General features: G+C 40.4%; 1 protein-coding gene across 4 annotated transcripts in view; it reads right to left on the bottom strand.

Annotated features, from left to right (window-relative positions):
* Positions 1-24,295, bottom strand: part of ZBTB46 (zinc finger and BTB domain containing 46) — a 59,545-nt gene that overhangs the window by 20,693 nt on the left and 14,557 nt on the right. For all 4 annotated transcript variants that reach the window (XM_055813685.1, XM_027790164.2, XM_027790163.2 and 1 more), the window contains 2 exons: positions 20,889-21,858; positions 4,097-4,378 (listed from right to left, as the gene is read on the bottom strand). In XM_055813685.1, coding sequence (XP_055669660.1) covers positions 4,097-4,378; positions 20,889-21,858 — 1,252 coding nt within the window. The remainder of the gene's footprint in view (positions 1-4,096; positions 4,379-20,888; positions 21,859-24,295) is intronic.

A 24,295-nucleotide genomic window follows, 5' to 3' on the forward strand; every position in this document is an offset into this window, starting at 1 on the left:
TAATTTTAATGAAAGTATTTTAACTTCTAAACCAGAAATCAAAAGCACTTCAATCAGCTTTGCATATAGACGATGATGCACTGGTTTAGCAGTATTTACGTGAATGCAGTATTTATATGAATATAGCATAGTATGGAAAAAAGAAAGGCAAAGGTTATGATATCTCATTTAAAATTGCATCTATTCTCCCCCAAATCTTCGTTTAACACATAGAAAAATTCCACACCAAACTGAATACCTTTAACTCTCTCCTGGGAAAGTCGACCACGGTGTAAAATGTATTCCTTTAGCATCCAGTGCAAGTATAAATTATTGGCTCCAATGAACCACCAACTAAAAATAACGTATTAGCTGGTTTGCCCAGAAGAAAAGGGCTCTGTCTACCATGTAATCACTTGGACAGCAAGCTTCATAGGAATTGCTTCTATAAACAGTTTCAGTTGCAACAGGGTAAACAGGAAAAGCCAAACTTAGACATACAAAAAAGTATGCAATGTACTATTCTGAAAATGTGGAAGAGTTACCCTTTAAGGGAGCTGGCACCCCAAAATCTAAAAGTTTTCTGCATTTTTTATTTTTATTTATTTTTTTTTACAAGAGAACAGGGCTGTAAACTAACCAACTCATTTTCTAATGAATATTAAAATTCTCATTCTCTTGATTATTCTTGGCAAAACCAGCTAAAAACATTCAACTTAAGCCTTTGAGGCTTTTGTAGATGTGCTGTAACTGTACGGAACAATGCTACCAAAGTTCAGTATTACAAACGAAATAAGAAACACATTATCAAACCAAGGAGCTCAGCAGAACAGCACTGCTGAAGTGGGAAGTCAGAGAAGAATAACCTGCTTTTACAGGCAAACCACGAAAACATGTAAAGACAAGAAAAAATGAACCTCTTATAATGTCTTATCTGAAACACAGCCCCAACAACAAACTGCAGGTTCTGTAACTAGTGGTTCCCAAGACTACCTCTGTGTTACCCGTAAGTCGCAAGTACTTATTTTTTTCCCCCCTGCAAAACCCCCATGTTCTTTAGGTTTCTGACAACCACATGAACAATGTCAATTTTGCTTATATACCACGAACATCAAATTCTCAAAGCTCCTCAGCTGTAGGTTATCTGGCAACTGTATTACCCAAACGGCAAGGTATTTAAATATCCCCTTCTAGTTTTAAATCAGTTTGAACCGGTTAACTTTAGAAATGCTGTACTTATGTTTGACTACATCATAGTGATACAACACCCCACACACATCCTGGGCGTCATTTTTCCATCAGCAGAATGTCATCTGATTTCAAACCTCATACAATCATTACAATATACAATGAATTACGAAAAAAGAACACAAGGTAAAACTAAAACCTTGCGGCATCCTCTATTGACTTTTACAACAGTATGAACTACGCGGAAGAAAAAATGAAAACTTGTAATGTGTGCAGTAATTTGGAGATTAATATCCCCTTTAGAAATGGCTCATCAGAATGTTAAACATGTATGATACACTCTTCGGATCGGCCCGCCTCCATCAAGTCTCTACCTCCACAAAAGAAAAGCGAATGCGAACACTGCTCCTTGAGTCAGTTACTTACTGTAGTGCTCTGTAAGAGAATACGAAGGCAATCCAGTGATAGCAGTTAAGATTAAAAGCACACTTCACATTTTTTTAACTCAAGGGGAATCGATCACTTAAAATTCTTGAAATTAGTGCGCTTCCTTTTCATCAGACAGATGGTTTAAAAAAAAAAAAAAAAGAAAAGAAATCTTTTTCACTGTGCTCCTGCCTACTCCCCTCTTTTTTTTAAATATAACCCGGGCCTTTAAAATGACTCAACATCCTCAAATTGTGTTTGAAGAAAAATGTGAAAAACACCTACAAAGCTAGCACCAACCTAGACCGTGCTTTTAGATCTCCGCAATTCTTACCACTTGCTTTACTGTCACTTTATACACTGAAAATTCTCATTAAACTTGATGTCCTATTGTATTCAGTAATGACCACTTAAAAGCAAGAGAGTCTTATATCAGAACATCTTTTTTAAGTGATTAAAGTAAATCGGTATCTGTGAATCTGAATAAGATGAAAGAAAAATAGGTCCCTTAACTCCTTGCTTCTGTAAAAACCCCCTTACCAGGCCACAGCCACATCCACCTGCTGATGTAGAAGCGACAGACTAATCCAGCAGTTGTCTTTCTGTCTTACGCAATTCACTTTGCTTCCATAAAGGTAAGATTATTGAGGCTTAGCTGAATGAAATTCAAGCAACAGTGAGAGCTGGAAAGCAGGGACCTCAAATACAGGCTGGAAGGACCTCCTGAGTCATGGCACCCCACAACGTGCTATCATTCACCCCCTTTTCTAAATTACCAAGCTTTATTTTAAACCCAGTTGGTCTTCTGCCTACACCATGCCTGTTACTGAACTCCGCTTCTCAGCTGGTTAGGCAATCTCTAAAGCAGTCATAAATTTGGGGCTAGAAATTATACTCATTTGTCTTTACGCCAAGTGGTGCTGCAGCTTTTAAGTAAAATGTAAAATCCTCCAACCAAGAGAAGGATGACTGATAGAGGGCTGCCCTGTCGTTACTCCAGTTTATCATGACAGGAGATGAAACCGCTGATTTCACCTGTCACGAGTCACAGATCTGAACACGCGGTGCATAAATCACCCTTGCAGCTGCGCATCAGTCTATGCTCCCACCCGTTCCGGTGCCAGCTGAGGGCACTCTTCTCACTGCATGCGAGCCCAGCAACTAAACTGCTGCACAGGATCTTTGTTATTTCATTGCAACAAAGGGATTTTCAACCCAGGAGCCTGGTTTGAACCGTCTAAATCTGACTTAATTGGAGATCGTTCAGTAAGTGAACTACTGCGGAAGAAACAAGAACTTTGCATCAGCAATTCCACCTAAAGATTTAAGCTGCAGAATAAGGTACAAAAAAATGTATTGTTTCTCTCTGAACTTAGATATTTAAAAAAAAAATAATGATTCCACTGTTCAGACACGAGTAGCAAAATAAGATACTAAGACAGACATTACATTGTGCAGCTACTCCCCTTTATCACACAACTCAAGTGACCAGTTGGCCACTCGCACGGTGCTTTAGGCAATCTGGTCTAGTGGAAGGTGTCCCTGCCCGTGGCAGGGGGGCTGGAACTAGGTCATCTTTAAGGTCCTTTCCAACCCAAGCCATTCTATGACATATTCTATGAATCTACCACCATTAAACATTATCTACCTTCTGCCATAGGAAAGTAAAAATAAAATAAAATAATAAATACCTTAAGTGGACATTTCATTCTATTTAATCAGTCAATTTTCTCAGTAATAGATTAAAATAAACCTTTTCTGATGGAAACAAACAGTAGTACTCAGCCACTGCTTGCTCTATTTTACATCACAAATTATATCACCATCTTCTGAGATTATTATTAAAATACACCATTAATCATTTTTCTTTCTTTATGCACTAGCGAATCAATGTGTTCTATGATTGCAACGAAGGAAATACAAGAGTATGTTGAAAAGTAAACTGGCCACACAGAATGGTACACAACAGCTGTCTCCAACAAATCACCAGTAGAATAACATTTGTTTCCATGTGCAAGTATAACAAAGCAATCAATAGCTGCTCATTACTTGGACATAGGTCTAAAAGTAAACAGCAAGAAGATCATGCAATCTACAGAACTCACAATCGTTTCTACAGACATAGAAGCAACACTCAAGACTTCCAACATTAGTCAGTTTTGGATTCAAAACCTTTGGTGCTACTTCTTTTACCATAAGGACTTAAATACTTTGGATTTCATTTGTAAGTACCATTTTGCAAACAAATAAAACAGGAATTTGAAGCCAAGCGCTACATACATATGCACTAAACACTTTCTTCCATGCCTTCAGCAGTTAACATTAAAGTTGGATCAATACCAGACACAGGTTTCCAAGTTTTAAGGGAGGTGGGACTAAAAAGGATTTAAAACTGATATAAACCTATCAGTAGTAATAAACAAGACAGTGACTTGTATTTTCTTCTCACTAAAGATTTCACTTAAAGTATCAGTAAACAAAAAATATAAAAACACAAACTTACGAGAGAGGGAATGCGTGCCTTTGGGTAAGTACTCAAACAGCAGAGAACTATCCTCTCCCAGCATGTCGGCTTTCAGAGACAGCAAACTGTTCTTACTCATGAGAGCCGCACGCAGGTTGGCGACGGTGGCAGCCTGGAGCGCATCCTCCTTCTCGGGAGTCAAGGGCTGAGAGATGTAGCTGGCCTCCCCGCCGACGAGGGCTTCGTCGACGTTTGGGTAGGGGTCTGACCGCTCTACTCTGCTGTCGGAGCTGCTGGGCTCTGTTACTGCCACCTCAGCACCTGTGTGACAGAAGATGCTGTTAGAGGTGCAAACAAATCCCCTGAGATGTGGCACACCAACCACACAAGTCTGCCTAATCATGGATCCAAATAACAGAACCAGGAACTTATCACCACCTCGTTTGGCCTTATTCTCACTTTTCACGTGAGAGTGTTGCTTCTTGCCCCTTCTTTTCCCGAAGTCCCAAGATGAACTTGGCTGTTCAGAGGCTCAACAGAAAGCATACCCACCCCATGGCTGGGGCTTTCTGTTCTCCCAGCCTGTGCCCATCTGCACCCTTCGCTTCTGCCCCATCTTTTTTTAAGATCTACCTGGTCTTAACTTCAGCACCACACACCACAATAGCAGGGCAGAGGGAGAGAGATGGGTGCAACCTCCCCTACAACTAGTAACTGGATAAAACTTTGTTTCTTTACTTTAAACTAAGATTTCAGGATAGTCTGCTAGTACTGAAGTTACACTCCAATGTTTAAGTTCTGTTTTTTTCCATAATTATACACCAGCAGTACAAATTTTTATTCTTTCATTTCTTCCCCATAATAAAAGTTTTCAAAGATCCAGTAATAAACAGCCTGTAACAGTGGACTGATAATTAGTATGAATCCCTCGGGGTCACTTACCTGAAAAATACACAGTAATGGGTGGTTCCCACCATGTATCACAGGGTAGGTTTTATACAGCAGTGATACAGTTAAAATACAAAGACACAGATCAGCCACTTTACAACAGGTAGCTACAAAGCAGCTATATAAAAATGTAACAAACTACTAACAAAAACATCAGTGAACTCAAAACAAAATTTAAAAGTTACCATAATGTTAATGTCTCCCTGTCAAAACACTTTTTATTTTTGTATTTTTGGGGAGGCCTAGTTAAAGATTCCCTTGTTTGAACTTTGACTCTTACAGTTTTAAATAACATATGTAGTTTTATGTAAAGGAAAGTGACTCTCATGCTCCTCTCTATTCTTCACACAAAACAAAAGTTATTTACAAAAAGGGTTGTTGCCCTATTTATAAAGTGTGTAAAATCAACTGCAATTACCTACTCCAGAATCCACAGCAACACAGCTGACATGCTCAAAACCCAACTGAGTACCTGGTAAACAGGGCTAAAGCTTCCCAGCAAACAGATGCCTTTGTAGCATTTTTACTATCAAGACATAGTGGGGAAAAAAATCCAAATCCAAAGAAAAGGCATAGATAATGAGTGATCAGATGGAAGAGGAAGCTGTTTCGCAGATCCTGAACATTTTATTGCCTCCTAGTTCAAAATACGTTTAAGTCTACTTAATGCAACTATTACAGTTCAAAACAGTGGTATGACGGGTACAAAACTAACACTCTGCTGCTTGCACAAATTCACCTTGCACTTCTCAGGGCAAGGAATCCAGGTGTTCATCAGATACACCACAGCGATAAACTTATTCCCGTACAGAAGGTTTCCCAGCAGGAGAGCTTACGAGAAGGGAAGAGGAAGAGTGTGGTACGCCAGCACTCTGTTGCAGCATTCAACAGCTTCAAACCAGGGCAAGATATCAATCTGCATAGCCTTATTAAAAATGTTAATGAGGACACTGGTACAGCGCCTATCTCCTGTAACCTGGAAAACTGCTAAAGGAAAATGATCGTTATTTTTATCTCCATTTTACAGGTGGTAACCGCCAGAGAAAGACGCGGTGACTTGCTCAAGGTGTCCAAGCCCACGGAGCCAGGCAGTCAGTGAACTCCCCAGTCCCAGCCCAGGGCACAACAGGTTCCTCAACACGTTCAGATTCACTTTACTGAGCTCTGCTGTACTGCCAGTACCTCTTATTGTTAAGTTTTTCCACTTCCTTCAAAAAACAAAAAGACTCAAAGCAAACAATAATGAAAAAACAATCACTAGCAGGGTACTCCTACGCCCTGGAGACGTAAGGAATACCCAAGGCTGGGGGCTATAAACACAGCAGCAGTAACCATGTGAACTCTCAGAAATGCTCTCCCTTTTAAAGAGATTTTCCCTCCTCCATCTGTGTTTTGCTTGTATAACCTTATATTAGCAGTTTTATTAAATCTTAGTGAAGCAGAAAGATTCAGTCGCTTCAGATTTTTATGTATTTTGTCATTCCTCTGCTACTGAGTGAGCAACTAACAGGTAATATAATTTTTCTAGATAGCAAATGACATTTGTTTTTAAAACTAACATTTCTGCATAAAAGGAAATTACAGGACTTTAAAAACCAGCAGCTGTTACAAAAGGTGGCAAAGTAAGTAAATTCTAGCCCATTACACTGGTAATGTTAACAGACGGCTTTATCAAATCAAAGCCATGCTAACACTGCTATTTCTCTGCTCCTCACCACCTACACGTCAAATCACTGCAAATAACCTGGGCCAGAAAGGGTGTTTGTCAACAAAACGGTGTTGCCAAATAACCACACAGGCAGTAAATCACCTTGCGTTTTGCCCTGTCCTTTTTCATAGCCAATTACAGATGCTGATTGACAGTTGCCAAAATCTGTTACTGCCTGCTGCACATAAACACTAATTGCTAAAACACACAGAGATTAATTGTAACCACAACAAGACATTAAATGTTCCTCAAAAGCCAAGATTAGAGACAGACAGTGAAATAGAGGCTTTAGAGCTTCCAGTATTTATAGCTGATGTAACCTAATCAAATACACATTAAGGCAAAATAAATATCCACTTAGTCACATAAGCACTAAAATACTCTCAGTGCACCAAAACCCAAAAATGCATGAAGTCCCTCTTCACATTGCCTCCAAAACCACTTCTCTCTTTTCTCCAGAATACAGCTTCTTTTAACGAGATTCAGTCAAAGAATTACATGAATCAAAAGTATCTGCCACTTCCCAGTAATCTAAACTGTTTACTACAGTGCTTCAACAGTACGTAAACCAAGCTTTAGTAAATGAGCTTCTATTCTGCAATTATTCAAGGCGACGGATCACGTGGCAGCCCGAGAGCTCTATCCAACTCCCCCACATCTCATTTTTCACACCGCTGAGACAGTCCCCGAGACTGCACAGCTTCCAGGCACCGCGCGCAGGAAATCCCGGTCGGGGCAGCAAGTTAAACATGGGATTAATGCTGCTCTAAAAAACTGAGCTCATTAGTCTCTTTAGCAAATAATTATTTTGCAGTTATTCTATTACACCAGCCTACTTTCCAAAACACAAAAGCTTTAGAAAAGCTTTATTAGTTTGTTGACTTGGATGAATACTTTTTATTATTAGCTTTTATTTTCAAATAAAACACAGGGCCCATTTTTACAACTTTGGCAACAGTATTTCCATGCATCTCTGAAAGCAACATTTAACTGGTAAAGTTCTTATCTAAAGGGAATACAGGAAGCCCGATTATGAGCACCTTCTCACAGAGACCACACAGCCCAGCTGAGCATGGCACAACAAAACGCACTTCATGCGTATGAGAAAACCAAGCTGTACTAGTCAAAAAATCAAGTAGCACTGCAGACATCTGCCAGCCCCTCAGCAAGGGCTACAGCAGAGAGAAAGGTGATGCAACCTACTAAAAGTATCCAAATTAAATGTTAGCGTGATAAATTGTTTTCCAAGATCTACGAGAAAACTGGCAGTAAAGAGCATTAAATGTAGCCAAACAACTGAAAAAACCCCACACATGCCATCTCAGAAAGACCCTAGAAAAGCTCCTCCATTTTAAAGAATCCATTTGAGTACCTTAATTACTTTAATACAGTTTTTTCCTTGTATTTCTTCTCCCTGCTACAGTCATTTTTCCTCATTACAGCTTAAACTCTGCTGTTACCAAACTACCTTCTCAGTATTTGCTTCTCTCACACCACTTATTTCTTGTTTGTATTGTGTTTTTACCTTCTCTGTAAACCCCCAGTGGTCTTTTCTGTTGTTTTCCAGACTCCCAATGCTATTATTCCCTTTTATAATTTGGAGTTTCTTTAATAATTTTTTCATCTTTCAACTTTTATTCCTGCTCTCTCACATACAGAGTTGGTAGAAACGTGTAGCCGGAGGACTTAACCCGTAAGAAGAGAGAAAGGCATGAATAAAAGCCATACACGAGTACCTCTGCTGCTGAAAGCATTCAAAGCAGAAACAAGGTCTTCCCCAAGAACTGAAGGCAACGTTTTGCCAGGTCGCTATTCCTCAATATTGCTCTTTTCATTACAGTCTCAGGGTAAGAGGAGATCCAAGAAGTCTGTCATCTTCTCTTCAAAGTCTCTTTCTGTTTGGCAGAAATACAAAGCAGTAATGTTTCTCCCTTGGTCTTCTGAGTTTCCAGGATGATGAGGTCACACAACATGCACCACCAAGCGACTGCCTACCTCATCAAAGTGCCCCAGCCGCCAGCGAGGTGGGGCAAGTCAGCCAGCAAACACAGCGGTCCTTGAAGGGCGTGCAACAGTACTCAGCTCATCATTCACAGCCAAAGCTTTAAGCCAGTTTCTGCAAGTTTTCTCCATCATGCCTGGCAAATTTCAGGAAGCTTTTAGGAGCCCTTCCAACCTATCCTCAACCCCCCTTAAAATTTAGCACTTTTTTTTTTTTTTTTTTTACACGCAGCATGAGCCATTCCTCCAAGCACACCTTTCCGAACAGGAGGTTATCAGTGCTCAGCATCTGGAGTAAATTCTTTACAAGTCCCCACTACCTCCAAAGATGACGGCAATTCAAGGCACCTCCTATCATGGAAAGCATCCTTACCCTTTCCACACAGCTCACCCAATCGCACAGCTGCAGCACCTGTTTTAGCAGATTTTAAGCCTTTAGGTGCTTCAGCAGAATGAACACCATCGTCCTGCCAGTTTCACCAGCATACTATCAACCCAACATCACTAACACTCTCAACTAAACCCAGACAAAGCCTCTGGCTGCCTGCATTTTGTGGACACTTGCCAAAGCTAGGGGTGACAGCAAGATCCCAACTATCTGGAACTAATAAAAGAAACACTCAATAATCTTATATCCTACTCTTATTTATAAAGCGCACTTGACAGTCATAAAGAATAGGACCCCCAGTTAAGTGCATCAAATACTTTCCCTCCTACAGGCAAATGTGAAGCTGGCACGGGGCTGGCAAATCATACTGCTCATTTTCTTTTTAACACATTTAAGAACAAAGCAAAGTTTGTAAGTGCAGAGAATACTCTGTCTTTACATAAATTAGGGTGGAAAAGTGAACAAAAGGAAAGACAAACTTTCAGGTGCACCCATTCTGCTGTCAGAAAGACAAGGATCAAGGGGAGTACAGTTTGAAAACAACAGCAACTGGAGTTGTATCTTAAGCGGTGTCACCAACAGACAGTGAGCCAGAAGCCATCCTGACTTGTGACAGTGTTAATGTTGTATTACCTGGAACCATTTTTAAAAATAAATTCAAAGGGACTTCAGGGCTACTTTTAGAGTTAGATCCTGTTTCTCAGGGGCTTGTACAGCCAAGGTCTGAGTATCTGCAGGGACAGAGATACCACAGCTTCTCCCGGCCCTTCCTCCATCATCTGACCACTCTGTAAAGAATTTCCTCCTTTTACCCCATGAGAATTTCCCTTCCTGTAACTTGTGTCCATTACCTCTCACCCTTTCTCCATATGCATCTGGGACGGGTCTGGCTCTGGACACTCCATCCACTCTCCTTCTCTCCTCCCAGGTTAAACTAAGCTGCCTCAGCCTCTCCTTGTACACAACACCCTGATGGCCTCAGCTGGGCTTGCTCAAACTTGTCAAAGTCCTTCTTGGCCTAGAGGTCCCCAAACAGGATCTCGTACCCCCAGTGTGGTCTCACTTCCCTTGACATGCTACGTACGCTCCTTGTAAGGCACGCAGCCAGCCTTCGCAGCTGCAAGGGCACGCAGACCCTTCCTTCTTCAGCTCATTACTCCCCCGAACACATTTTCTGCAAAGTTGCTTTCTTGCTCCCTGGCTGCCAACCCACACTGGTGCACGGGGCTGTTCTGTCCCACACGCTGGACTTCACACTCGTCTTTGTTGAATCCATGCTGTGTCTGGCACCGCTGCCTTCCAGCAAATCATTCCTCCCAGTCTGGTGTGATCCAAACAACGTGCTGAGGGTTCGCTCCATCCCACCACCCAAGTTGTTAACCAACGAAGTACAGAGCACTGGCTCTGGAAGCTACCTGCGATGGATGCAGGCATCGTGCTTTCTGGAGTAGTTGTTTAGAATCTCCTGCACACAGCTGGGTAATTTTTAGTGCAGTGGCAAACACAATTTTTTGTTTGTTTATAACATGACAGGCAGAAAGGGCAGAGAGGGGGGTGAGGAAAGAGGTCCCAACATCAGCAGCTTCTCCCACCCCAAATGTCCATTCCTGCATCCTCCCCTGCTACTCCCTCAGTTGTACCAACACTACGTGTATAGTTGCAAGGTGAACCTGAGACAGGAACTAATACATTAAAAATAAACTGGTTTATTAAAAAAAGTTATTTTTAAACCCAGATCAGTTCCCCAATCCGGTTCACTACATGGTTGCACAGACATCTTCACCGGAACAACTGCAGGAGAGCGTGGGGGTACAATTAAGTACCAAGGGAAAGTGGGAGCCACTTAAACTCAGCTTTTCTTTCAAGGACACAGCCAAATTATGACCCGAGCCGAACTCTCCTGGAAAAAGCTTAGGTGAAATCAAAGACAGTTTTCTGAGATTCATCTATCTATTTGTGTCAAGTATCTATACAGATCTGCCTGACAGTATATTTAATCTAAAATTCCAGGGATGATGCTTCTTCTATAAGTTTAGGAAGATTTGGCTTGATCTCCTTTGGTGCAAAAGACATAATTAATTTTTAAACTCACAGGGAGAAAAAAAAGCTTTCATTTCCTAGTGGCTTAAAAAAAAAAAAAAGTGTCTGGGCTGGTAGAAAAATGACAATTTTCTACGAACTGCTAAAAATACCTTTGAAGCTTGTATTTCAGATACCCCCTGCTTTCTAACAGAAATCCTTCGCAAGTGTTTTACAACTTGCTATTTGTTAAGCAAAACCCAGCATTCTCACATACTGTAATATTTACATAGAGAAGTGATGCCATAAACTATATTGGTTTTGATTAGCACTATTTTACAAACATAATAGCATACATGTGGATATAATAAATGTGCACAGCATTCAAAATAAGCTCCAATTTCATAACTTGGGAAACTATAAGGCAAACATAGCTATTTAACCACAACATATATGATCATTAAAAACTGCCTTTATGTTAAAGACTTTAAGATATCTTAATTGAATCCTTATGGAACCAAAACCATGGTCTCCTTCAGGCTGCGCTTTCCCCTCTTCCCCTCCTCCTCCAGATCTGAGCGTTACTACAGCTTCTCAGCTGTGCCTCAAAGCAGGGTGACCTGGGACACTGTCCTGCACTGTCGGGTTTTGAGCTGCTGAGAAACACCATCCTGCATAAAACTGTAATAAATGCTGTTACTGTTTCTGGAGTGCTTGGGGGAGTCCATGCCAACTGAAAGGCAGCATTCACCATACAGGCTTGAATATGATTTTCACCATATATGATGTTCACCATATATGTTTTACCAACAGCAGCAACATCCTCCTCAATACCTCTAGAATAGTCTTGCTAAAGCAAGACTTGCTTGTTCTACACAAATATGACCTGGTTTTATATTGATAGTTCTGCAGTGGTATTCTAAAAGCACAAGTGTATCTCCATCCCTCTATTTTTTTCAAAACAGTAATCAGTGTCCAAATATCAACTGGAAAATTCCCTCCACTCCTCCAGGTATCTGGGGGAAAAAAATAAGACCAATTTCTATCTCTTTCTTGTAACATTTTTTTTTTTTTCTAACATTCAACCAAATTCTGCAGAGGCTTTTCCATGGTCTGTGTCAGCTAAAGGAGCTCCTGGCCCCAAACCCTACTGCGCACTGCTACCTGTTAGTGACCTCAGCTCAATGGTTTGTAGGGCTACAGTGTAAACCTGGTCAACGAACTGATCTTCCCCAAAACAAGATACAACAAAACACCCAAATCCAAAGAAAAAAAAATAGTTAAAATGAATAAGTTAATTGTTTTAAAAAAACAGAATAAAAGTCATCCCTGCAGGAGCAGGAATGACCAGGCAGTGCAGAAATACCTTAAGCCACACTCCTGTTTCCTCAAAATAAGCATAGAATTGTACAGTAACTTCAAACAGACTATCACTTTAAAAATACTAAGGTTGACTGTAAGCTTAACCTCTTTTTCTAAGTCTCATAACTCAAGCAGTAAAAGGACTGATACTATTCTCTGCTGCTCCTCAGTGTAGAGACAGTCTCTCGCTGCACATCTGCACATTAATAGACAGAAACATGAAGGGATAGAAATATAACATTCAGGTATCACATTAAATATGAACACTAGTACTCATGATATGACAGGATGCCAAGTTACAACTTTTGAAAACCCTCAGAACAAATATTTACCTTTTGAAACAAGTGCCTGTAAGAAATGTAAACAAAAAAACCAAACAATCTAAGACCAATGCAGCAAAGTCACTTTTTGGTTTTGATTCCTAGACACTGCATCTAAAGCATTAATTCCTACTATGTTTTAATGCAAAAGCAGCACTTCAAATGGGAAAGCTGGAAAGTGAAAGTCCTGACCAGTGATGATTGCAAAGCAGGATTAGGAATTTTTTATGTTAAAATTCTGTAGCCTTATTGATTTCTCACTTGTAATTTCAGTAAAGAAACAAAAAAAGGTTAAAAAAAACAGCCAACCAACTATTTGAAAGGTTGAGATCTCTGTAAAGATGAGCCTAGTGTAACCTTGGCACACAGAACCAGTAAAATAGTGAGAAGGGCACTCAAGAGAGGGGAAGTACCTCTGATCTCTGGAGTTAAAGCAGATTAACAGAATCAAGGCTGCTACCATAGGGAGGAGGAAGAGCAGGAGGAGGAGGAGGGGGGCAGCTTTGGAGCCTGGGGAAAATGGAATGCAGGGTGGGGAAAGGAAACAGACACTGAGCTTTGAGCTAAAGCTGGTTTAGGGTGGAACCATTTTAAAGCCAGGGTGTAGCCAGGGAGTAAGTGTCTGGGTTTAAAGCAATGATTTTCACTTCCAAACTTGAAAATAACCTGACCTAACCCTTTAATAACAGAAACTCGAAAGAGTTATTCCTGCAAAGACTGCATCCTAATAATTTTGTTAGCCCATAAACTGTGGTGATACAGAGAACATGAATTATTCACTGAGCACTCTGCAAAGTTTCTGCAAAATTCAGCAGATGGACACAGAGGTCAGGGAGGGTTGGTTTTTTGGTTTTGGTTTGGGGTTTTTTTGTTTGTTTGTTTTTTCCATTGGTGGTGCATTTTGCTGCAACTAGCAGCCGCCTCCACACAGTACACAGAATACTTCATGCACATGAAGAGAGTACCAAAGACAGTCTAGAAACCTGGGCAGCTCCATAAGCCAGAGGAATGCAGAACATGGGCTAAGCCGATTTTGGCGCTAAGAAAGAATTCTGGGGGTGGCATTAGAGCACAAATCTGTAACCCCTCCAGGTCTGGCTGTGAAAGAAAGGCTGGCATTGCTGATTACCACTGCTTAAGGAACCAAAATATCTCCCCAACAAAAACATCATTAAACCCCCCCTCAATCGTAGCGAAGAAAATTTTAGTACCTTGCAGCATAACTACAACTTTGTGAAAGTTAAGTGGAAAAAAAGCAGTAATTAACTTAATTTTCCAAGTGGCAGGTTATTTGTAATTTACTATTACCTACCCTCAAAAATACTCCAACGTAAGTTGAACTCCCATAAGCTGAACATTTTGATCCAAAACATCTATCCTCCATAAAAAGTGATCTTTCCAAATCTGAGCATAAAAGAATGATCTAAATAATGAACTAACAGTAGGAAAGCTGTTAAAATTTAAGCCCATGTTGGTTTTGGACATCAGATACTAATCTGAGGATTGAAGTTTTAACCAACTTAGTTTTCATTCATGGCCATTAACAAATTCTTAAACACCTGCCTTAAGTTTTTATATTGCAACCAGAACTCAAACCATGGCAGATGGATTGGAAGCTCCATCTCTTCAAAGCAAAATCCATTTAAAGGAAGAGCAAACAACTGTATTCTGTCCCAGTGATTTTTTTTGGCTGCCACACTAGGCAGATCATTTCAACACTGCATGCTCTCAATCTACCTGCTAAGACTACCCTTAGCATCTCCTTCAATACATTCATTTTCATCCCACAAAAATCTATGATTTACTTATATATCTTTATTTTATGTAAGATGAATAGTTATATCAAGTATGGGATACCATGTCTCAAAAAAATATATGCTTTTCATATGCTTTTTGAGGAGCAGGGAAAGAAGTTTGGGATAGGCCAGATAGATGGATCAATGTGCCACTAATGGGAGAGCGGCAAGGCAGAATAGCATGTGGGAGCACTATTACGTGCATTTCAAGCTGGAGCAAAAGAGTTTTAACATTGGGCTGCAGAAGTTAAAAAGAGTGAAGAACGACTAGACAGGACAGAGCCTCAGTAAGGTTTATCCATGTCTAATGGGAACAGCTGGGTACAAAAGCCTAAAAACATGTGTGTTTTTCTTCTCTGTGCCTTAACATGCAACAAGTATTCCTGGTACAGACACGTCTGCTTTAACCTTCCTACCTCACCTCTTCAGTCTGTCTCAGATAGCACCTTTCCTACACCAAATTTAGCGTCTTTGTTCTCAGAACTTGTTCTGAGTTCCCTTTTTCTATTATCCCTCTTTCTGCTCCTTGTTCTCTTCTCTCTTGTACTCCGTCACCTCTCCTTCCCTTTCTCCATTTCCATTCCATGTTGGCATAATCCTTCACACCAAACAGCTTGTCATCAATGGCAAAGCCTCATTCTTTCCAAGCTTGTTCACGCAGCATTTTATTTCTTCAATATTAACCCTCAGTACTAGCCTGAAGACCTTTTTTTCTTCTCTTTTAAACACTAGCTCTTCAGGACAGGTAAATTGATTATTTATAAAGCATCATGTAAAGCCAGAACTATGACACAGGTTTTGCAGAACAAAAAATCTTAAAGAGTTCCTTAAACACCTGATTTCTGAATACAAGCACCACATTCATTCTTCCCCCTCTTCTCGTTACGCAAGACCTCTATTCCACTGCTTGGACTAACATGCTTGCCAAATATCACAACAGAAAAAAAGAAATTTACACTGTTTTTTTTTCTTTAATAATAATACAAGGAAAGATTTGAAGATTTGCATTGAAAATGTGAAGGAGTTACAGGAAGCTCAGTAGATTGCTGAGAAAAAGACTTTTTTAGCAAGAATAAAATCATTCCATAATAAGACAATCCACATAGTCACCTACCTGCACTCAGACAGGCCCAGAGACCTCACCTGCACAAAATAATACTCGAGAGTTCATCTAAACCAAGCTCTTTCTTGCCTCCCTCTGAAGCCTTCTGAAATGTAAGCTCACTGTATGATCCAACTGTTAAGCATCTGTGCTTGCCAACAACTCGTGTAATCATAATTTACTCTCTAGAAACCAAGACAGAAAAAGGGATAGGAAACTGCTTATGACACCAGCTGTCTCCAGTCTTCACCAAGAGCCAGTAGCACAACTCCCTGCAGCAGGCACCGAAATCAGCTTGTGTCATTGGAAAATGATGAACTTTAATGTCTCCTCACCATGAGGGAGGAAACTTGTGCATAATTAAAGATTTTGATGGGAAAGTGCTGGAAGCAGCTTAGAACTCTGCAAATTCAGAAGGATATAGTGAAGTCCTGTCCATGCTTCCCACAAAGGTCACTGCTCTAGGCTTACTTAAGTCCTGAAGCTGCTCTTACAGAATGCAACCATTTCACTGCATGTAAGCAAAGTAAAGCAAAAAGTTCCCAAACTGCAGTGTCTTTAAAAATGACTGTTCCGTTTTAAAAATAATTAGCTTCATTTCACAGTCAATTGGCACACAGAAATTCACTTGCAGCTTTAGGGTGCAAACACTCAGAAGATGTGGGGGAGTATTTCCTTCAAAATAAATTCCTGAATCATAACTACTATGCTTGAACTAACACATTAATAAAACCATCAATAAATTCTTCAAAAGACACCCTCCAAGTGACAAGAGTTTTCCATTATATGAAGAGGCAAAACCAGCCACGTTTTGCTATCTTAACAGCTTTTCTAGTGAAGGTAACTGCCCTCTTTGGCAAGAGCCTTTTAAATACCACCCGATCCTGCAGTCCATGCACTCAGGAGGTGTAATCCTGTAAACACTTTATCCAGCAATATTAAAGAAACTGCAACCTAAGGAAAACAAAGATGCTCAAGGCACAAGACTACTTCTGAATTTCATAAGCATTGTTGACATTAAGACTAACAAAGAACAGTATGTTTCTTTAGAAAACCTACAAGATTTAAGAAAAAAGGTTAAAATAAAAGGCAGACCTATTATTTGGCAAGTCTGTGGAGGAAATTCTTCTTGGCTCAGTTATGAAGAAAGTTATTATTTATAAAAGCCCATCCTTCAGTTTACTTTGGAGAATTGCTGTTCCAAGGCAATGTGGCTTGGTGAGGAAAACATATACGAACGTTTCATACAAGGAATGACAAACTGACATCCTGAACAACCCAAACAGGATGAGACAGAAAAAAATGAATGTGTTTTAGGCTAAACAGAGTATCCAAGTTAATACATTGAAACTAGCCTGAAAAGATGGTCCTCATCAAGCTTTGTGCTTGACTGACACCACCCTGTAGAAACTGAGAGCTTAATCACATTCTCAATCTAGCATCTCAACTTAGCTTGCATTCTTTTGCAAATCCTATTTGATCATTCTTTCTCGATGAAGAAGATATACTCTGCATGGCAGACACTAAGAATCTTGCTTCAGTTGTTATTTCCATGATGTTAGAGTACCATTAATAAGATTATTCCAGACACTCCTTTTTATTTTTAATCCACAGTGCGAACAAATTCAAAGACTCTCAGCAGCACCCCACCAGCATTTGGAAAAGAATCAACTGATTCAGAAAGAATTTTCTTATCCTTTCAATTAAAACAAAAATTTAAAAAATATCTGTGTCTTTTTGAGGCCCCACTGATCCATATTTAAGTACCATCTACTTATGTATTCGGGACAATTTGGTACACCCTACCTACCTGTATTGATAAGAACATGTTTCCCACTGAAAGAAGCACCACTACTAAGTGTAAACAAATTGTTAGTTGTTTCAAAATCAAAGTTTCAGTGACTGCAATGTGCTTCTTTGTTAAAACATAAATTACATAATCCTGTATAATACAGGAATAGGAGAGTATTTTTAATCTGTGAAGTATACTGCCCCAAATAATCACTGATTTAAAAGGGTGATGCAATGATTACCTGTAAGATCCGCCTTCCAAAACGTTGCTTGCATGTTGCTGAAATGTAATGCTGCTTGCAAGCAAGATGTAATGAGTATCTTGCACAAACATGGAACTTTTAAGATGGACTCTTCTTCATCAGCTTTTGCATTGCCAGAAAGTCTGTTAGTCCTCCAGTACAGAAGCATTTGGAAATGGTACCCAAATTATCCCACAGCGAGGGCTTTCAGACTTAACAAGGAGCATCTTAAAATAACTGATTAGATCAGAAACATGAATGAGCCTCAAAGAACAAAGAGTTCTAGGTAACTTTTTTTCCTCTTAGCTGCTTATTGAAAGAACATTCAACACCCATTTCCTTGGCAAACCAGTACCTTTTCATCTTGGCTATGAACAATACTGATAGGGACACTTCTAAATAAATGAGGTAAAAAACCAGCCCTAGACTATTAAGTCTGTTTTAAAGAATGAAGCCTGACACTACTAAATCAAAGACAACTTCCAGCTGCAATTTAAACACATCCCAAACACTCGTTACACAGCGCAGACACTTGCCATTACCCATTTTCACACAAGAGAATCAGTTTTCCTTCGTGCATAGGAGCCAAGTTTGCAACGCCTCTAAACTACTTCTGAACTCTAGCAGGAAAGGGAAGAACCTGGGGTACCAAAACCCAACCTAAGCAGAACCTTGTAGCTTGGCAACTTAGGAGATGGAGCAATTCGCAAGAGGGTTGCTTCCACCTGCTGGAGATGGGAAATATTAATGTGAGACCAAAAGACCCTATTGCTTATAGGGCCCATGACAGTGATGGTCTGGGGGAGCAGGGATGCTTTACTTCACGCTGAAAAAGCGGCAACCTCAGAGCGACCAACTCTGGTTTCACTCAAACCACACAACTACGCACACAAACATGTGAGAGACTCGCTGCTGACCAGATGTCCAAGTGTTAACTTAAACTGAATGTGCACAGATCCCAAATCCTTTGAAATCATACAAAAAAACACCCCAAACCAAAACCGAAAAGACAAGAAAATTCGACCTAAAACCTAAGCAGGAGGAGCCCTGCCTGTGGGAAGCACATAGAAACAGTCCCTATCGTTGTCCATATGCGCCCATCCCACAATCTCAGGCCCCACAGCACAGAGAAACATCCCTTTTTAGCAGGGCAGAAAGGAGAATTTCATCTCAGCTCACCTCTCCAGATGGCCAGTATAGGGAAACCATGAGCAGCTCAGTCTCCAACTATCCCCCTTGCTCAGCATGGGTACTTCTACTTTGCACACAGTGCTCTCCAAGCAGCAGCCAGACCGGCTGGCCACTGCCAGCGTATGCAGGCCCTGTGCCTGTTTGGGTCTGGCACTCCTCTCGTTTTGGACAGGAGAAGTGTTGCTATTCAGTTTTTCCTTTTGCTTTACCAGCACTAGTGGAATATTAAAACTATTCCTCCAACCACCACCTTTCAGCTTCCCCTTTCCCATCATTAGAAACACCTCTTTTATTGGGAACCTCATTTAAGGCAAGATTTGGAACAAGTAACTTGATTGTGCCTGCTGACGTGCTGTCTCAGCACTGTGCTGAGTCAATGCCCGAAGCCATCTTCCTCCCATCTGCAAACAGTTGCAAAGAAAAAGGCCACTTCTATTTAATTCCTTAACAATTAAGAATTAAATAATCTAAACTTCATTCAGCTTCCTGTTAATGTGATCTCTTATACTTCACACCGTTTTCAGTAATGTAAAGGCATTCAATCTCTAAGCAGTTTGCTAGGACGATCAGAGTTGTAGTCCTGTTTCCCCATCACTCCAACACGTGTGGTTTACTTCTTATACCTGTCCAAACCCCACACACCCCACAGACAATACAAGTGATTGAGTCGTTTTCATGGGATGCCGTGAAAGTGAAAAATATTTGCGTGTCAGTAGCATACCAGGCAGTCCATGCTGAACCTTCATTCAAAACAATCCTAAAATACATGCATTATAAAACCAGGATTCATCATAAATCACTGTTACCTCAAGTTATCTCGTATTTTTCTTCTAACTGACGTTTAGATTTTATCATCAGCTAATTAGAATAATTACATGCAAGCTTGCTGCAGCAGATAACTGTAAAACATAATAAATCTAAAGACATTTGTAAAGAGTTACCCGTTCAATGAAAATCACATTTAAACTTCAGTATGTAGGCAATTTAAACATCCCTTTCCAGCCCATAAAGACTCTTCAGACATTCAGTACTATTTATACTGCTTTTTTCATCTGAATTTGGCAATATAAGGGCATACAACCTCACACACCCTTCTCCTGGCTGACTTGGATTCTGGTATGCAATGAAACGCAGGCTAACTCACAGCACAGACTGAGTTCTTCAAGTCAGCTTGAGAGAGTTTAATACCACACTCCCTTAAAGTCCTTTAGGAAAAAAACACCCAAACCCCTGTATCAGTAACATTCCTGGGTCTATTAGTTGCCAGTGATTAATGCATTAAATAGGACAGTTATCATGAGACAGAAAAATAACTACTGAAGATTCAAAAGAAGTCAACACAACATTTTTCTCCCTGGCTATACACCTTAAAAGCAGCCACTCAGCTAAGACTACACCTAGTCACACATCAAAACACATTTTAAGCCTCAGTAGTACCTCAAAACCCCATGTTATTCTTACGAATTACCAAACATTTGTCTTGCAATTACCAGCAACAGGCTATGGTGGTTTTCTTACACATGAAAAAGTGACACTTGAACATCAGGAAGTACTGAAGATAGGATCATTACACCTGTGTGGTCTAATTACATCATCAATATACAGCACAAGGAAAATTCTCCAACATTGACATCAGTTTGCACAACTGCTAACAAATTCCAACCTTTTCTCTCATTAATTCCGACAATTATAATGGTGTTTTGGGGGTGATTTAGACCATCCTACATTCCAGGCCAAAACAAAACTATCAGCTTCTTTCAGAGGAGAACCAGCCCGCAACACCATGAGACTGAGGCTCCTGAACCATACAGTGCTTGATTCTTTTGAATAGCTGGCAACACAGGTTTCTACCATTTTTCAGTCTCTGGCAAGCTTATGTTTTTCAGAGAAAAGATGACACCATAAACAGATGTAATTAACAATGTTTTTCATTTCAGCCACAAAAATCGGAAGAACGACTTACTTGGGTCTCGACTGCTGTATGGCCATCCTGAGGCGGGTAAAAAAGATGGCATTGGAGAACTTGCCCTGCTGTCATCCTCCACTTGCTGCGTAATATGCCGCACAGTTTCTTTATTTTTCCTGTTCTTCCTGCGCCCAGTGGGTTGCCAGCCATCCCCTACTCCTTGTTCCGAGAACGTGTTCTGTATTGCACTATCCTTGGCAGAATGCAGTTCACCCCCTCCATAATGTGATGGTGAAACCTGTTCCTCTTTAATACGTAAAGACCCATAGCCCATGTCACTAGACCAAAGAGACTGGGATGAAATGTCTTCGTGGCTGTCTGTTTTTGGTTCTTGATCCTCTTTTCCGTAACTACTTCCTCCTTCATGGCAGCTGGCGATAGCTGAATCTCCAGAAGAGTTTGCTGGACTTGTTCGCCGAGCTAACCAGGGAGATATACTCCTGCCAGCCACGACTGCTGAAATCAAAGCATCCGTACTACTGCTGGAAGGGGCTCCGAGTTCATAATCGACAAGGTCATCTGAGGCATCGGACTTTATGCTTATGTCGAGAGCTGCTTTTATGAAATTATGACAGGCTTGTACAATATCTGTCATTTGCAGATAGCTAGCAGCTGACATCACCTCAATGACATTTCTGCTGGTCAGTGCTAGGTGTGCAGAATACATGAAGTCAATGATTGCTTTAAAGCCTTGTGCAGTTACAATGTCTAAATGGGTGACTGTGGCCTGGTCAGATGTTTTCTGTACCTGGCAGTACAGCGTTTTGAAGTAGCGACTGCTGCCAAGCAGGACATTTTTGTGAGCCTTAAATATCTTCCCCTCCACTATAATGCAAACATCACAGAGGATGCCGTGTTGTCTCTGCTCGTTAAGCTCACGCAGCAGATGACGGTAGTGGGAAGCAATCTCCATATCTTCCTTTCGGTTATTCATTTGGAAATCTTTGTGTTTCCTCTTCCACAAGTCCTGTATTGGGAAGGAAATGACAGTATTACAAAATCCAATACAAGCATACAGATGTGTTTCTCAAAGACCGAGACAAGCCCCAAGTTGTATCAAATTAAGTAACAGGTTCATCTTGAAAGAATGCCAGAAAATACAACTACTGTCTAGAAAGACTGCACATTCACTACACAATGCAGCTTATTTTTACCAGACTTCAAATAATTTACGTTAAAAGGGACTAGATTCAAAGCTCAATCCTCCAGTGGCTCATAACATCCCAGAGAAATATTTCTTTAAATTACTACAGATTTCTAAGAAAACCTGTCTTAAGTTACTTGAGTAAAACAGCTGTCAGATTACAGTTCAACTGCAGCAAAGTTTGGTTTTGAAAAAGGTACTACACACTTGAAACCATGCTGATGGAGACAAACTATTGAAGAGCGCTCTGTAACACAATTTTCTCAAGGGAACAAGCACATGTAGCACACTGAATAGCTGAAATCCTCAAACAGCAAACGCCAATTGAAACCAGCTATTTCCCTTGCTATATTGCCGTTAAGGGGCTATAAATACTGTTTTCAAGTCAGAAGAGCCATAGGCAAATCCAAGACCACAGATCACAGAATTCTAAGTCCCCACCCAAACTAAACTGGCAAGAGATCAGAACTATGAGATTAATGTTATTTGAATCTTAACTACTTATAAGCTACAAGATTTAAATTTTGCAATAAAGTGTGTTATTTCCTTGGTTTTACATCTCCAAGTTCACCGCACAACCACCCTATGATACTGCATAGAGAAATTCCAATAATCACGTAAACGTTCACGTTTAGAAAGAATGCTTATGACCAGAATAACAAAGCATCCACCAAGCAGAGAATTCACAGGACTTTTGATCATCTTTTATAAAATTTGACAGTATTATCCCAAAAAAAGGCTAGTTAATGACAGGAGCATTAAAGCATAAAGGCAGAGACTCCTGTCTTATAAGCTATGCTCTAAATTACCCTCCTCTTACACCCCAAAACAGAAAAAAGGTCTTAAATGGGAATATGTTGACAGTGATCAGTGGCACTAATATTTTCAGATTGAATTTTATCCCACCTGCAAAGTACAAATACGAGAGAAGTGATACATCAACATGGACAAGCGCACAGGTACGTTTCTTGCAGCGTTCAGCAAGTCACTCCTACCACACAGGTTAATCTGGTGGCCATTCAGCATCAGCAGAAACTCCCTGCCCTTTGCCTCCCAAGGTGACACTTCACTGGTATAGGGCACATGAACACACTCTGTCTCTCAAGCGAGATGACTTCAAGTTCACAACACCCAAGGCGTTAAGGGTGGATGTTGGAAGCACCAGAACAGACAGATGAAGTGTTCTCTGCAACACCGTACCTCAGCAGTTACTACCTTTGCAGGTCCACACTCACCTTTGTGGCCACAGCTTTACAAATTCCTTGGCATTAGTTTCTGCCATTTTATCTAGCTTTTATGACTTATTTGGAACTTACTATCAATATTTATATACCGGGTAACAGGGGTTTAATAGTACAACTAATTAAGAATGCCAAGGTGCCACACAATATAAAGGATTTTATATATATATATAAAAATACATTCCTTTCTCTCAAAAAATTTGTTCCAATATAAGAAGTTCCACCTGTAAAACTGGTATGTGGGTCCACATGTCAATGTACAACTGTAAAATTGGTATCTGCTGACAAGACCAAATTCTGAATATAATTATGGGCAAGCACACACATCAAAACCAAAATCACTGCACTTCTGAGGTCTTATGGTCTTGAAGCATACATGGTTAAATACAAGCACTATCATTAAGGAGACTGATGAGAGCTTGAAGCAACTTTCCAACATACATGGAGTTCAAACACAAATTCAGTCCCATCTGTTCAAATCTGCTCACAGCAGTCCTAGGACAGCTATGATTAAGAAAGTTTCCTGACAAATGCAAGTGGGTTTCCTGTACTGCGGAATACAGATCCGCAAGACCTCTGCCCCCTTCCCCTAGTCTGTGCTATTATTATCATCTCCAGGAGAAAAATAGCTACAGTTTAGCCAACACCATTGGCTGGAAAACAACCTCGCAGCCCACAGACCATACATGATACAGGACTTTTCTTCTAGAGAGCCACCTGATGATTCAGAAGTTCAAGTTACGCAAGATTGCCTGCTCGAGCTTCTCCAGTTCTGCAAGAGTGGAGCTGCCTCTTCGGCAGTGTCAGAAATGCTAATTTGCAAGACCAGCTGGTCCCCGATCATTGAGAAGCATTTGCTTCACTCAAGAGAGGAAGGACCATCTTCCTGCAACACAGTCAGTCCAAACTGGTGTTCATTTATTTCAAATCCATACAGCTTTTCTACAGAATTAAGCACAGAACGCACAAAGAAGCTGATCATCTTTATTTGAACTGGAAGAGGTCAATAATAGTGTAGC

This window comes from Falco peregrinus, chromosome 9, assembly GCF_023634155.1.
Source record: "Falco peregrinus isolate bFalPer1 chromosome 9, bFalPer1.pri, whole genome shotgun sequence".
NCBI lineage: Eukaryota > Metazoa > Chordata > Aves > Falconiformes > Falconidae > Falco > Falco peregrinus.